General features: G+C 38.2%; 1 protein-coding gene across 1 annotated transcript in view; it reads right to left on the bottom strand.

The window, feature by feature from the left end:
* Nucleotides 1-11,366: 11,366 nt before the first annotated feature.
* Nucleotides 11,367-15,054, bottom strand: part of LOC104146092 (uncharacterized) — a 188,829-nt gene continuing 185,141 nt past the window's right edge. The window contains exons 21-22 of the mRNA XM_068931891.1: nt 14,287-14,431; nt 11,367-13,255 (exon numbers count right to left, since the gene is read on the bottom strand). Of these exons, the coding sequence (XP_068787992.1) occupies nt 13,227-13,255; nt 14,287-14,431 (174 nt within the window). The 3' untranslated portion in view covers nt 11,367-13,226. The remainder of the gene's footprint in view (nt 13,256-14,286; nt 14,432-15,054) is intronic.

Below are 15,054 nucleotides of genomic sequence, written 5' to 3'. Positions count from 1 at the left end.
TTTTTTGCTTGCTTACACCCCAGGTGGTACAGAATTAGGATTCCACATTTGTGGAACGAGCACACGTTCCTTCAATACCTCGGTAAGTCATTGGCAGCGTGAGGCAATGAGGTTCGACTGCCTCCAGAAATGGGGGGATGCATGCTTGGCTGCATGACTAATTCCTCCTATCTGAGAGACACAATAACATTTGAGCTTTTTCAGACCAGCCCTGCGCCACTGGCATTTCAGCTCAACCTGTAAGACTGAGGCTGCACACAGATACCTTCCTCACCCAGCTCTGCTGGTGCTGTCTCTTATGCTGTCCCCCAGGAAAGCACCACCACAACTGTTGACACCAAGCCTCCACCACATCCCAGCATTGATTCGAATGTCTCTTTAGATGTCTTTTACAAAGCTACCTGACAACCAACACATATGTGAGAAGTGCAACTAAGTGAGGAAGGTAGTGGCTTAATCACCTCAGCTGTCTGTAATAAATGGCGAGGGCTAGGTTATCATCTCTGGGTTTCTTACCCAGGTAAAATTAACAGAACAGCTTCCAATGCAACACTTGGCTGCTTAATCAACCGAGCTATTCAAAAAGCATACATGTATAAGTTCATTTTTATACACTTTTAAAAAAGGCATAAAAATTATAGAGAGGGTATGATACAAAGGCATGTTCATAATTTCTGTAGGACAGATTTGCAATTAATCCTCCTTTTTTTGCCCTAGAATTCAAATGTACCTCTTAGAACAAATGGGCTGAGGCTTGGGACGGTAATAAGTCTTTGATCTGAATATCATTTTGAAAGAATCACACATCTCTAAAAGATTAGGGAAATCTAACTTTTATTTTATTGCGAGTAGTATTTTACTGGACCCTGGCAGAGTATTAGAGAAATTATCATTCTCTCATTAGTCTAACTGCCAGATAGCTCTCCTTACTTTCCTTTTCTTTACAATGGAGGGTGTCTTAGACAAAACACTACTTAATCAAACTAATTAAGAACGAGTAGATTTCTAAAGAATGAGGCTTAGAAAGAAACAGGCCAAGACCTTAACATGGTCAGGCCTTATATGCATTCTCAAGTCCCATAGGTTTTAATGGTATTAATTTGCTCTCCTGAGTCAGGTCCTAAGAGAGTGACCTTGGGATTAAAGCAGGTAAAATTTTTGTTAGATAAAAAGGTTACATCAAATAGATTTATAAAAATGTGGAAGTGTTGCTGAAGTTTTTGTCAGAATAATTTCCTTCAAAAACATTCACCTCTGTCAGTGCCTACATTTTTTAATTAAACACTTTGATAATTCAGGTTGAAACAAGCATTTGTTTCAAAATTTCTTTTTGTTATACAATCACAAAGTGTGAAATCAAAACCACATCTGACTTGATTTTCTTTTTAATCAACTAATCAAAAAACCTGAATTTTGTGCCAGACTGAAATAATTGCTTGCAGAATTGCTGCTAAACACAAAAAAGAAGCAACTGGAATAAAAGCAAGCCATGTAAAGGTTTCAAAATTGGGGGGGCTATAAAAAGGAAATTCTTTATGGATATTTAACAGCTTATACAATTGTCATATGCAGTTACATTAACTGCTGTGAATGCAGAATAATTTATAGTTTATTTTAGCATATATATTGATAACAATTTTTATTTCTTAAACTACTGCATATTCATCTGCTCTTATTCTAGGAAGAAATATCTAGTCGTTAGTCATTTGAGGTCAATACTTCATTATTATACAATATTTATCATAAAAACCCATGCACCAACTATGGTATCAGGCTCTGTACAAATCAGGATTATGAAATATCACAGTCTGGTCCAGGTCTGCTCTCTGCTGGACCTGAAGTTTGTTCTGACAGGATCCTGTTGGTGCATCCAGCGTGGCACAAAGGACTGGGGTATAAAGTCATGCTGAATGATCCAGGTCATTCAGCAGCCCTCTGTAGAGACAGACCCTCCTTTCCTTCTTCTCCAACCAAAACCTCTCTTAGCAGTAGGTTGCTAATACCCGTTGATCTAATCCAAAGCTTTCAGCCCAAGCTTTGGGGAGCACAACAGTATTTGGGCATCATGATGTACTGTGGCTGGCCACAAGCTCAAAGGTGGAGGAGATGCCTTCCCATAGCGCTCCTCAGGTATGAGGCTGTGCTCTGGGCCACAGCACTAACCTCCGAGGAAGGGTAACATCCTTGCTTGGTGAGAGCACACTGTGGAAGAGATGCGGCAGTGCCGGGTAGTATTTATGCTGCTATGGAGAAACTTCAGGCTGGACCTCAGCCATGCAAGTCTCAGACTCTCAAATCTGTCTCTCATATCTCTCAAATCTGACAGATCTGCCCTACCAGAAGCCTGACCAGCTTCCTGTTTACTGAGACAACCATCCCCATTTGTCCCCACGGATACATTTTTCAGGGACAGCACGACAGTAAAACACAGAGACAAAGGTTTAGCAGACGGATTTCTTTCTTAAGCACACATCCTCTTATCTCCTAAAGGGTGGGAGAAATACGTAGATCCCTGGAAAACAGCAGGAAGTTTCCCCTTATTGCAGTTCCCCTCAAACTGATCTCACCTTCCATGTTCAAGTCCTTGAAGGAGAGTCATGCCCTACTTCCACAGAGGAAAAGGAGGCACCCCATTCACAAGTCATGGTTTTAAAGGCTTACAAGAGATTTCTTTTTTCTGATTTTTTAAAGTGAAATGAAAGCAATAATGACCATAAGTGGAATTAGCTGAGAAGATGAAGAGAAACAGCCCAGTTAGGATGTCATGCAAAGCCTCCTCGCCAAAAAAAATTTAGACAAAAATGTTTCTGAAACTAGCTATAAAGAAAAAGAAAGTAATGTAACTAAGGAAAGAGTAACATACTGCAGATTTTTGTATTAATTGCTCAGAAATGTTCTCTCCCACTCTCAGACCTTCTAGTCCAAGTTTGAGCCTGAAGCAAATTTTTACAGTAGAGTTATAAACTGTCGAAAACAGAGGTTTATAACGGAAACACTGGCACAATCCTAACTAATGCTGTGGTGCTATTGGATGCCTCTGTAATAAAAAAGAGTCTCTGAGCCTGTATGCCAGGCAGAATAACTAGTAACACCCAAAAAGGAGAGAGAGGTAGATGAAACATCAGGCAAACTAGCTTTTTGAAATAAAACAAGTACAGGAAGTCCTACATTGTAAAGGTCTGCAAACAAATAATTTGCTGGAGCAATGTATAAATATAGAATAGGAACCATTCTTTGGGAAAATGATGGGTTATTAAGGTATGGAATTTAATATCATTGTCAATCTATAAAACTTTTACAACCTAGTCTTATTTGCACAGAGATTACATCCCCAAAGCTCAGTGCCAAAGACACATGTTAATAAGCTCACAACTTTTAATTAAGCAATATGTATAAGTAGATTCCCATTAAGCTGTGATTTGTGGGCTAGTTCATTACAGTGGGTTCCAGCCACCAGACACATATTCAATACAAATCAAGCAAGCTGCATATTATCCAGCTTAATGTGAGCCTACTTGGGATATTTTATCATCCGTTCAGATTGGTGGTTCGGAGAACTATATTTTTTTCTAAGATTGGGGGCAGCAACCAGAACCTTATGATGACCCCATGTTGTTTTCTTAATGAAACTATCCATATGAATTATTTAGTTGCAGCTGGTAATTATTCATACAGTTAATCATAGTTCTATTATATAAAATATATATATGACATTCAACAAGAATGCATTTGCTCTTATTTGAATTAAATACATAAAATAAGGCATAAAAGAAGGAAGTATGGATTTCAAAAACATGAAAGGATAAAAATAATTCACCAGTTTTACTCCAGAGAGATTGATGATAACGTTTTCCAAACCTTTGAATAACTCCCACTTAAGTGCCTGATGTATGCTAAAATGCAGGCCCTCAGTTTCCGACACAGGATGTCAAATGCAATTTTTCAATCAGCTTTACACATGACCGTGTGCCATACCATTTCACAGATTTCTCATTGATCGCATCAGGATGGAAGATTGTACAGCAAGACCTGAAGCCCCAGTCCTAAAACTAAGATGGATATTCTGCAATATTTAACACACTTTTTTTCAAGAGTTAGAAGTTAGCGGATCATTGGATCCCAGTTTCAGAGGAGCTACTCTTTTCAAATTTCTGGAAAATAATACATCATCATAATATTTTCCTCTGCTATTCCTTCCATAATAATACATTAATTAAGTTTGCTACATATTTACAGTTATCAAGAGTGACAATTGTTGCTTTAAAAACCCTACTAGTAAGGATCCTGCTGTATTTAAATGTAACGAAATACGTATTTTATTTACTGACTGAACATTTCCATCTAACTTCTCTATACTTCCCTGAAAGGACACAAACCTCCTCAGGTTTTTTTTTTTTTTTATGTTTTCTATTTCCCTACTGAAACATCTTCTAAACATCCAACCTTACATTAATCTACTGATTTGCCATACAGATCACCTTATTCTGTATCTTGTTAACAGCAGCATTGGAAAGGAAAGGAGAATGCTCCTGAGAAGGGAGCTTGAACTACAAATCAAGAAGACAAGGAGAGGGGAAAGATCATAATTAGCTATAGTTCTAAACGTAACAAGAAGAATTTTTCAGTCAATATGGTAAGCTCCTTGTAGCCAATTAAAAGACTGTAAAGTAGGGACAATGCCATATGTAGATTAGGCTTGTCTCATAAAAAGAGCCTTAAAGCAGTGTTGCATAGTTCATGAATTGATTTTGCTTGAAGTCCAAAGAAAAAGAAACTACAATAATCCACTCTTATAGTAACAAAAGCGATACCTCAGAGATCTCCATCTATGGCAAATGTTATACTCAGGTGAGTTTTACACATCTTTTTTTTACTGAAGTTTTGCACCACTTCAGCAGTTTCCATAGGATTACACCGAAGCAAAAATAATAAATTTTTTTACAATCACACTATTTCTGAACTAACTATAGCAATGTACATCAGGGACAACCTACACCGCTACCTCACCACTGAATCCCAGCACTTTACCTTTGAGTTTCCATGGGATACACCAGCATTTGGAGGAACAAGGAAACTACTTCAGAGACAAGAAGCTAAAGAGTTAAAAACAATCTCCTGCAGCCAGCAGAGAAGGCGTGGAGTCGAGGAAAACACCCAGACATATAGCTGTTGAGACAGGAGCAACATTAGAGCCATTAAAATCAAATGTCAAAGAAGGACTAATGCCTATTAGCTTTTAGAAATCAAAAATGAATAGTTCAGCTTTATCAAACAAATGGGTTGCACTATCCAATTACTAATTTCTGATAAGCCCCGTGTCAATTTTGAAATTGTACTGCTGAGTCTATGGAGAAGGAAAAATAGATTGGAGTTATCCACATAAAAGGGATAAAAGAAAGCCAAACTATTACAATCCTGACCTAATTACCTAGGCAAGTCACTCCTCTTTCAGGAGCATCGGAAAGACAGTAAAAACACTGTAGCCTCCTCTGACTCTTACAAAGCTCTGACCTTGTATGAAGCCACTTTTCTCTCCTATTCTGATCCCATCGGATCAGAAACCTTGAGAAGTCCTTGTGTCGGGATCCTGGAATCCTTCACTTGAAGTAATATCATTCACAGCATCTTTTTCTTTCAACTTACCCAGGAATATAACAACTAAGACCACAACACAGAGGAACCCATATGGCCCATTTGAGTGGGCAGTAGATGGCTGCAGCCTGCAGAGTGAATGGGGCCCCCCCATTCAGTGCACATAACTACGCAGTCACATAGAGCGGCCAGGAAAAGCACTAGAGAAATCCAAAGACATGACCAATAACCTACATGCTTTTTCAGAGTAAGGTCCACTATATTCACAGAGGACATATATGCTCTAGCAAAGGCAACCTTTCTTTGTTTGATATTGTTATGTCTCATCCCCTCAAGCAACCCCCATTTCAGTGCCATTCCTTATCAAATGTGCTGCAAATAATCTGTACATTGAGGATGGGTTGAATTTCACCCTCAGAATGGACAAAAAGAATCATGTGAAAGAAACAGAAGCAGGGTATATCACTGAAAGAATTTTAAAAACCCTCATATATATCTGAAGATTTTAATTATATAATTAACTTTTATTATTATAAATACCTGAAACTTTTATTTTTAAATGTTTTTTTTAACCATTTATGTGGTTAAAAAAAAGAATTGTGTGTATTTTTTCACATGTTCTTATCTAACATGTGGTTGTTACACGCCAGGATGGATGAAGCCTTGAACAAAATAGAACTAACTCTCCCTTTGCTGTCCCTGTATATCCTAACAGAACTGAAAGAGCACATATTGCCAGTGATATGGCAATACTAGAAAGATAACTAGAAAAGTAACTAATACCTTAGTAGGACTATTTACTTGTTTTAAAATGTATAACTACTTAATGACTTCGCTGACAACTCCAGTAGTGCTGGGAGTGTAAGCCTCTACAGACCTCAATACGTCCCCTTAGTAGACAGCCATCATCTTTGATGTTTAAGATGGACATTTTGTGTCTTGTCTGCTCCCAAATCAGGTAGCCTGGGTAATTTCAGAAGTTTCTGTATCAGTGTTTTAAATTAGTTTGCATCGGGAATGAACTTTTGGGGCAAACTGCCCCACTTACTGTGCTTTGGTTCACGTTGTGCAGCAGTCTTGGGGACCGTACACTAGATTGCTTTAGCTGAAACTAACTTGGAAGATGGCTCCAGAAGTAAATCTAACATACTGCAACCCCTAATAGGTATTAAGTCCATTGGATCAGAATAGAAATAGCCTGAAATAAGCCCTCCAAACATGCACAGTGCAGATGTCAGACCTTCAGCACCACCTGTTTTGCTCTACAGATCTGTCCCTACTGTACTGTGCTACTGCTAATGTAGACGTAGCCTTTTACTTTTGCTGCCCTGCACATTCGCATGCATAGACTTCTTGCATGCTTTTCCTTCTTTCTAAAACAAGCATTGAAATCTATGTGTCATCCACAATGATTTAATTATCTGTGAGAGCCTCACCGCAAAGATCTGTCTTACTCTTTTCAACATTTGCAGTCAGATGAAAAACACAGGCCTTCCAAATAAACCTTTGAAACACAAAGACACAGACCCTGTGGAAATCCATTCCAGCTACAGCTATGCTAGCTGAAGGAATAGTTACTTGAAGCTCACTCCTGCCTACCCTCACCACCCTTCTCTCAAAGACAACTGCGCTCCCAGTGGCATTGCTCACGTGAATGCTCTGTCACCTGTTTCATTTGAAATGGCCCTGCAAAACTTAAGTGGCTTGAACACAAGGTATTTGCTCATCCTGAAACAGGTGAGGGAGAGCTCCCATGGGAGCTGCTCCTGCATGAAAAAACAGCTGCAGATGATCTCTTCAGGTGCACAGCTGCAGTCAGAGGAGAGCTTGTGCCCACAGGAATAGAAAGTGTAGAAGAGGAAGGCTAAAAAACAGATGCCTTAATGCAAAAGCTCTTAATAAAGTCTCACTATTTTCTGTTTTGATCAAGTTCTACCCATAGCAGCTCTTTTGACATTCTCTGTAAAATCCCTCTGGCTGCTGGAGGAGCACAGAGAGGCCTTCTGCTTACATGTACAGTCCCAGCCTTGAGTAAAAGACTGGGTTCCTGGTAAGCCAGGTTCATGTGCATAAGGTCGTTGATTCATGGGGATAAGCCAAGTATTTAAGAGTCATTAGTAAGTCAACATAATGTGGTAGCCTTTTTGATGACTCTCCAGTGTCAGCAGCCCACAACTTTTTTTTAAGAGCTTCATTATATATGATAACCAGATGACATATAGTTTAAATGGGACCCAAAATATGAGAGATTCAAAATAGAAGCCAGGAAAAAAAAGGTGTTTATAAACCAATTCCTCTCTATCACATGATAAACAGAAAAATGGAATGTGATTAGACAATTAAAAATTTTAGTCTTTTAAATCTCTAATTTGAAAGAGTCTATGAAAAACTAATGTCTGTTTTCAGATAGTTTATAGTTTCTCTAGATTATTCACAGGTAATATTTGTAGAAAAAGACAACAGATTTCAAACTGATTTTTATTTCAAAAATGGAAAAATGAAGATTTAAGCAGTATGGACAAGAGACAACCCTTTAAAAGGTTTCAATTACAGAGTCTCACCACTGGAAAACATCCTGGTTTCATTCTAGACACATAAATGCACACATACAGACCCACTGGTTTCAGACGCAAAAATAGTTGTTCATTGCTTCCAATTCAATGTTGTTATATTTTCCACTGCATTTTAAATGTCTTAAGCTTTTTCTGAAACAACATTATGCAGAGGTCTTTTCATTTGTACTTTTATTACTTTGTTATGTAAGGATCCTGTGCTTTTGAAGTATGAGGCTGTTATAAATATATGTTGTGGTGCAGATGAGGAACTTCACCAATTTCATTAACAAGTAGCAAGATCTGTGCACATACCTCCCATACAGAATGTTTTAGAAATATGCCCTATTAAATCTAGTTAAGTCAACCTTGTATCATTATTTCATATTAGTGTATATGACAGGATTGACATACACAGAAAAGATGCATCAAAACTATTATATGTCAGCCAAGAAAATGAAAAAAGGAATTCTATATTTTGAAAACTAGGTTAAATATTATCAAGGTACTTAAATATTTTTAGAAGAAAACGTTAATACGGCTACCAAAAAGAATATGTATTTTGTTAAGGTTTGAGCATTAGGAGGTACTTTGAATACAGATCTTGTAAATCAAGACAAACAAACTTCTGAATGCACACCTATGTAATAAAAGACAGGGAAATGAGAATGCAAACCTGCTCCATCAAGGGAAAGAAGCACTGCTTAAATGCTGTATTTTAGAACATCTGTTGTAAAATGTTAATTTTTTTCCACAAGGAAACATTTTGAAGTAAATAAAAATTTGTACAAAATAGTTCTTTCAAGTCCAACATCATTATCTTACACTGAGTATCAGTCAGCAAAAGATTTTTGCTGTATAAGGTAATACTGATTTCACTGAATTTTTGCACAAATGAAAAAGGTTCTTGTTTTAGGCAAGTCTCAGACTTTTCACAGAATCCCAGAAATGCAGGGCCAGAAGAAAGCCCACGATATCCATCCCTAGCCAACCCTTGCACTGAAAATGAATGAAATTCATCTAGCTCATCTCTTGGACATGGTTGTTTATTCTGTCTCCAAAAAATAGAAAGAGGTGGTGTCTAGAACAAATTTAAGCTGATTGCTCCTTATCCTTCCTCTCCTGACCAAAGAAAACAATCAATTGTCCTTTTTACCACGAATCCCAGGAGAGATTGTATTTCAGTCCATGTACGAGCTCCTACAATTATGTGATTACATGAGATCCTCAGTTTTCTTCTTTCTTCTATTTTCTGCTTCCTACTCTTCACTCATCATACAGAAAATAGCTTTCTAGCCTAGTTATGAAAGAAATTCAAAACAGGGATTCCCAAAGTATGACATCAAGGGAAAAACGGAGAACTCAAGATCATCTTATACATAGTCTCTCTAATCTTATAACTTTGAGACCTGCACTGGAATTTTCTCTCCTTTTAATGTTTGATCTTGCTAGTGAGCATGCAGCTGTGACTCAGACCTTAGGTCATCTCCTGCATGTGTCATTGCCAGGACTTCTGCTGCGTGGTGCTCCTGTTAGGTCACTCATTCGGAGGAGGAAGAGAACTGCTCTCTGCGGACTGGCCGCAGAGACTTCCATAACAAGAGATCGTCTCAAATTCGGAAAGGTTTTATGACTTCTCACAGCTTCTGCATGTTCTGACAACATGTGCATTGCAAGAACCAATTCCCCATAGTGGCTGAGTGTCTCCCAGTACCTATTGCTGTGGAGGAAATAATACTGCTGTGTGATATAAAGGAAAGTCTCAATGCCAAAACCTCTTCTGATGTAAAACTGCAGATATCCATTGACTTTAACTGAACAACCATAAAGTTGTTGAGGATCAGACCTCTCATCTCTAGATTACTGGATAATAATATCCTATCAAGGAGATATAAGAAGGTATAAGTAAAGCTCATCAAAATGTTCATTGACAGCAGATTTATGAGAAAAAAAGATATCATTATAAAGACAAAAAAAAAGAAAAGAAAGGTCATGTTCATTAGTAAGAAACAAAAACCTGAAGAAGGTACAGAAGACGCAAATATTACGGATCTACCAGTGCTTTGGAATTTTGTTGTTGAGAGAAAAGGGAGGTTCTCTTGGACATTTAATTAAAATGAGGTACTGCTTCTCTTTATTTTTACATTTTCAATCTTTCTATTAACATGGTAATACATCTTCGACTACTTCCTTCAGCATTAACAGTTGATTTATTTAATAAAACTGAGGACTGAGCATCACTGGAAATACTGCTTCCAATGGAATGCTCTCATGCTGTGATTGGTGAAGTGCTAAGTAATTTGCTTTTAATGCTAGCACATACTACTTAGCACTATATTTAACGGAATGATGAAAAATCACTCATTTTTCATCTCCTTGCTTAACTGGTGTTCAGTGTAATCTATCTACTGTACTGTGAGCCTAGCACCAGATATATTCTAATAGACCTTGCTCTCTAATCTACAACAAGCATTTTAATTTTTAATTCATACTTATGTCTTTATCCTTTAATAGAACAGAACTACAGATGGGGAGTATGTTTTAGATAATAAGAGCACAGTAGGTACCTAGGGAAACTACACCACTAAAAGGATTCTTTATTTACACTTTTCAGTAATGACTACATATATATAGCTACACGGGAGAAAATTGTTGTAAAGGAACACCACATAGGCAGGCAATTACTATCCAACTATAACTGAGTGTTGTGGATGACGCTGCTGATAGGAGCACTTCTGAAAACAACGATCAGAATTTTAAAGCCAAATGTCACCCATTGTATGCTGACCAACATCCATGGGAATTCACAGGATGTGAGCAGTCAGAATGAATAAGTAGGATGCTACATTTGCAGCAAAAAAAAGTAAGATCAATTTACTTAATATTTAGGCATACTTTAAATTCAGCTTTCAAGAACATCTACATTTATAGAATTGTAAATCCCAGATCTGATGAAAGTCAGTGTAGACATGCTGACATAAATGAGGGTATAAAAGTGGTTGATCAGGTCCTTCATGTTGAATACGAAGTCAGGGCCAGATCCACATTTGTTAAAAATCAGCATAGTCCCATGAGGGCTGAAGGTGCGGCCCTCCACCTCCATATATAATGCCAGCCTTGCCATCAGACCAAATACTGGTGTGATCAGACCAAATACTTTCATGAAGTCAAAATCTCATATACCCAGACCGGGACATCGTAACTCAGTGGCTGACAACCTAAGCTATATTATTGCTCAGAGGGACTTTTACCAATTACATTTACCTATTTTCAAAGATAAAACCAAGGCCAAGAAGATGGGCAAAGTGTGATACTGTCTGCAGCATGCTACCTACTTGGCACTGTTGCCCCCAGGCTACAGTAGGTTACAGATCACTACAGAACACAGCGGAGAACAACTATGTGCACAACTAATCCTATCGGCGTCTATTGCACTATTTGCGTGATTTGCTTGTTACCTAATGGTGAGGCAACGGGTGAAAAGCACTCTTCAGCTCAGGTGGAGGGACTCCACAGGAAAATTCTGGGATGGGAATATTACTCTTCAGTTTGTTTCTTTCTCAAAATTATGTGTAATAGTTTAAAGTGTCAACAGACAAAGTAAAAATTAAAACGGCTATTTTATTCTTATTACGACAGGGAGAAGTCATCTGAATGGTAACGAATGCAATGGACCCCTCTCCCCCCCCCCTCAAAAAAATTACATCACTGCTTATAAATACCAAGAATTTTTTACACCATTTCTGTCTGGATGGAACACGTACAGACACACATGTATGCACACACATGCAAATCAATTAGAAGAGGACGAAGAAAAAAAAAGGAAAACCAAATTATTACTTTGCAAACCCAAACAACTGTGTTCAGGACTGACATTTAAATCTCTAGGTTTCTATTTTATGTCATTTAACAATTATTCAGATGGATGAGAACCACAGATTTAACTATCAAAATTAATCAACAACGTGCAAGACATTGTGAGATGTCTTGCAAAGATAAAAGCATCTAAAAAGTTTTACAATGTCAATGTGAAAAAATGGACCCCAGAAAAGCGTACTAGTCTAAAAAAATGCTACTAACAACTATGTTAATTGTTTAAAAGCATTGTAAATGACTGTTTCAAAATAGCATGGAGGTAAGACTATTCCCTATTCCTGCTGCATTTGCAAGATAAAAAAGATCCAAATACAGGAAGGACCAAGAGACAGGGCACTGGCCTCGGATCGACGAGGTCTGCTCTCTATTTCTTCTCTGCCACTGACCTTTGCAACCTTGGACAAACGACCTTTCTATGCTTTTGCTCCCCTTCCCACCCATCCTTCTGCTATCTCTTCTAGCTGAAATCCCTTTAGGGCATGGTCTACATTTCTTATGCTTTTGTATCACATCAAATAGAAGATATACTGACTTTGGCTGGAACTTATAAGTAATAGTTTAATACTAATAAGAAGGCATGAGAATAACCTCTCTGTTACTTTAAGCTGCTATAGCTCCAAGGGAGGTGGATCTGACCAAAAGTAAGACCCCAGCAAAATGATCTCCTCTGGGGCCTTGTAAATTTTGCAGCCTGTTGGGACTTGGCTATAGAAGTGGTGGCATTTCATGGCATAAAGCCATTATTGTTCCTCTTCTGGGCATCTTTGCAACCTTGTAATTGCAACAGTGTTGTGTTGTGCTTTGAACAGTTACTGAAAATACTGGCAATGTTTTATTCATGAAACTTGAAAGGCAAATCAGTGATGTTTTCACCATAACCACAGTGGAAAACAGGTACAAACAAAACTAAGAGATCTAAACTAAGGACTGTCCCAGTACTTGAAAGGAAAAAAAAAAAAAAAACAGATGAAATAATTATATTTGCATGATCCAGCCTATGATCCGATCTTGCAAGGACCCCGCACTGAAGCGCTTGTTGAAGTCAGAGAAGAGATATGCATGAAGCATTTGCAGGACAACACTGTCCCCAACACTGTGCACGCAGAGGTGTGAGCATCAGAACTGTAAATCCTGTCAGACAGTAATCATAACACGGACACGAATCAGGATGCAAACAAATCTGTGAACTACGCACTCCTCTTGGAATTAGCTCTTGTTGGAGACAACGTGATTCCCTGAAGATTAGAAAAAAGATACAGATAGAGATACAATTAAATGGGTGACACGGTGCCAGTGATCCTTCCACCCAGCAAGACGGATATGAGCAAGAGCCCATACGCTAAATTTGTCGTTTTCCTCTGAAAAACGGTCTTGTGTGCTCATGTGAATTTGCCAAGTTTTCTGTGTCAGTAAACAAGAGTATCATGGATTTCACAATAACACAGGGTGCTTTTCCCCAGCTTTATTCCTGAGAAGGCATTAAAACACCTGCCTCCAATTAAAGACCTCTGCGTTCCTGCAGAGCCTCATTGACACCGATCAGTCTCAGCTACGTTCAGGGATCCAGCTGAGCCAGATCTTGTACTGAGACCTTGGACAAGGAACAAAAGTAAACAGGTATCTTGCAATAACAATGAAGTCTAAGGACTCGGTGCGTTCCATAATTCTCTCTTACTGAACACTTTGATCCTATCTTTGATCAGCAGCAACTTCACTTACAGTTTGAGATATGTGGACAGGTTCTAATCTGCACGAACCTCTCTTTATTCACTGGAAATGGTTCAACGACTCTCAGTACACTGCGGAAAACACAGCGTAAATCTGAGTGATCGGGGCCATAGCAGCATATGCATTCTGACTTCCACATTCGGACCAATATGTGTGGATATTTACCTAATTATAAATAAAGCAGCTGATTTATGCTTGTGCTCAACATAACTTTAAATGCTGGCTCTTATTCAAGAGAGATTGCTCTGGATTGCATCACTACTGTACTGAGTTTCAGAATGGAAAGTGTGACAGAATTTGGGTGAAGAATGACAGCTCCTCAGCCTTCATGACTCTTGCAATAGATTTATGATACTACCCTAGGATAAAGACTCACTGAAAACTCAATTGTGCAATTTCAGCCCAAACCAATTACACTCTAGTCTTTCCAAGAGAAATTATGGTTTGAAACTATCTGTTTCCTTTTATACCTCACATGGTTTTATGTTTACGTAGGGGCTTTGTCTTTAAGCCAGGTGCAGAGACTGAAAAATAGTACCTTTCCACCTTGCTGTACTCTTCTTCCTTTCCCTCAACTTGATATGTGAAGATGTAGGCAGCACGCTGTCTGTTTCACTTACATGCTCCTCGGCTGTGCTCATTTCATTACACAAAAGACTTACTCCACTAATATCACCAAATGCCTGAAAAACAGAATGGACAAAACCAACATATTATTATGGCAGCATTCAGTGAAATATCAGAGTGAATATACATGAGTTTCATTACACTTCCCCACCCCTCTCTTCTTGCTTTCAAAACACTGCAGCTTAGACGCTTTTGTGCGTGTGAAATTTTATTCTGTCATACTAATAACCCAGCTTTACAGCAGCTTACAATTTAGCTTTCATGGTTCAGTTCCACTCCTAGGCCTTATAACAATTTTTATAACAGTTCTGCCAAAATATTATAGAGTAAAAGTTACTGTAAATGTATTCACTAATACAGATACAGCAGTGAGATTAGCAATTTAAACACATGTGAAATGTGAATTCAACTAATTTTTCTCAGACTCTAAATGCTTAAGCAAAACAGTAGAATGGGATTTTTTTACTCCCATTGCTTTTAATAATTTCCTCTTATGATGTTCTTGACACATGGAGAAGATTTGAGTGAATAAAGAATAGACCTTCAAAGAAGAAAATCATGGCCCTGAGGAGGAGATGATGTGTTATAGGACTGGAAATTGGTTATAAAGCCAAGACACTGCATCGAATCCAGCTCAGCTCGTTAGCATTTACCACATCACACGTCAGATCCGCGGCTT

Source organism: Struthio camelus, chromosome 2 (assembly GCF_040807025.1).
Source record: "Struthio camelus isolate bStrCam1 chromosome 2, bStrCam1.hap1, whole genome shotgun sequence".
NCBI classification, from domain to species: domain Eukaryota; kingdom Metazoa; phylum Chordata; class Aves; order Struthioniformes; family Struthionidae; genus Struthio; species Struthio camelus.
The sequence above is the reverse complement of the archived record's forward strand: the minus strand, read 5'-3'. Positions and strand labels throughout refer to the sequence as shown.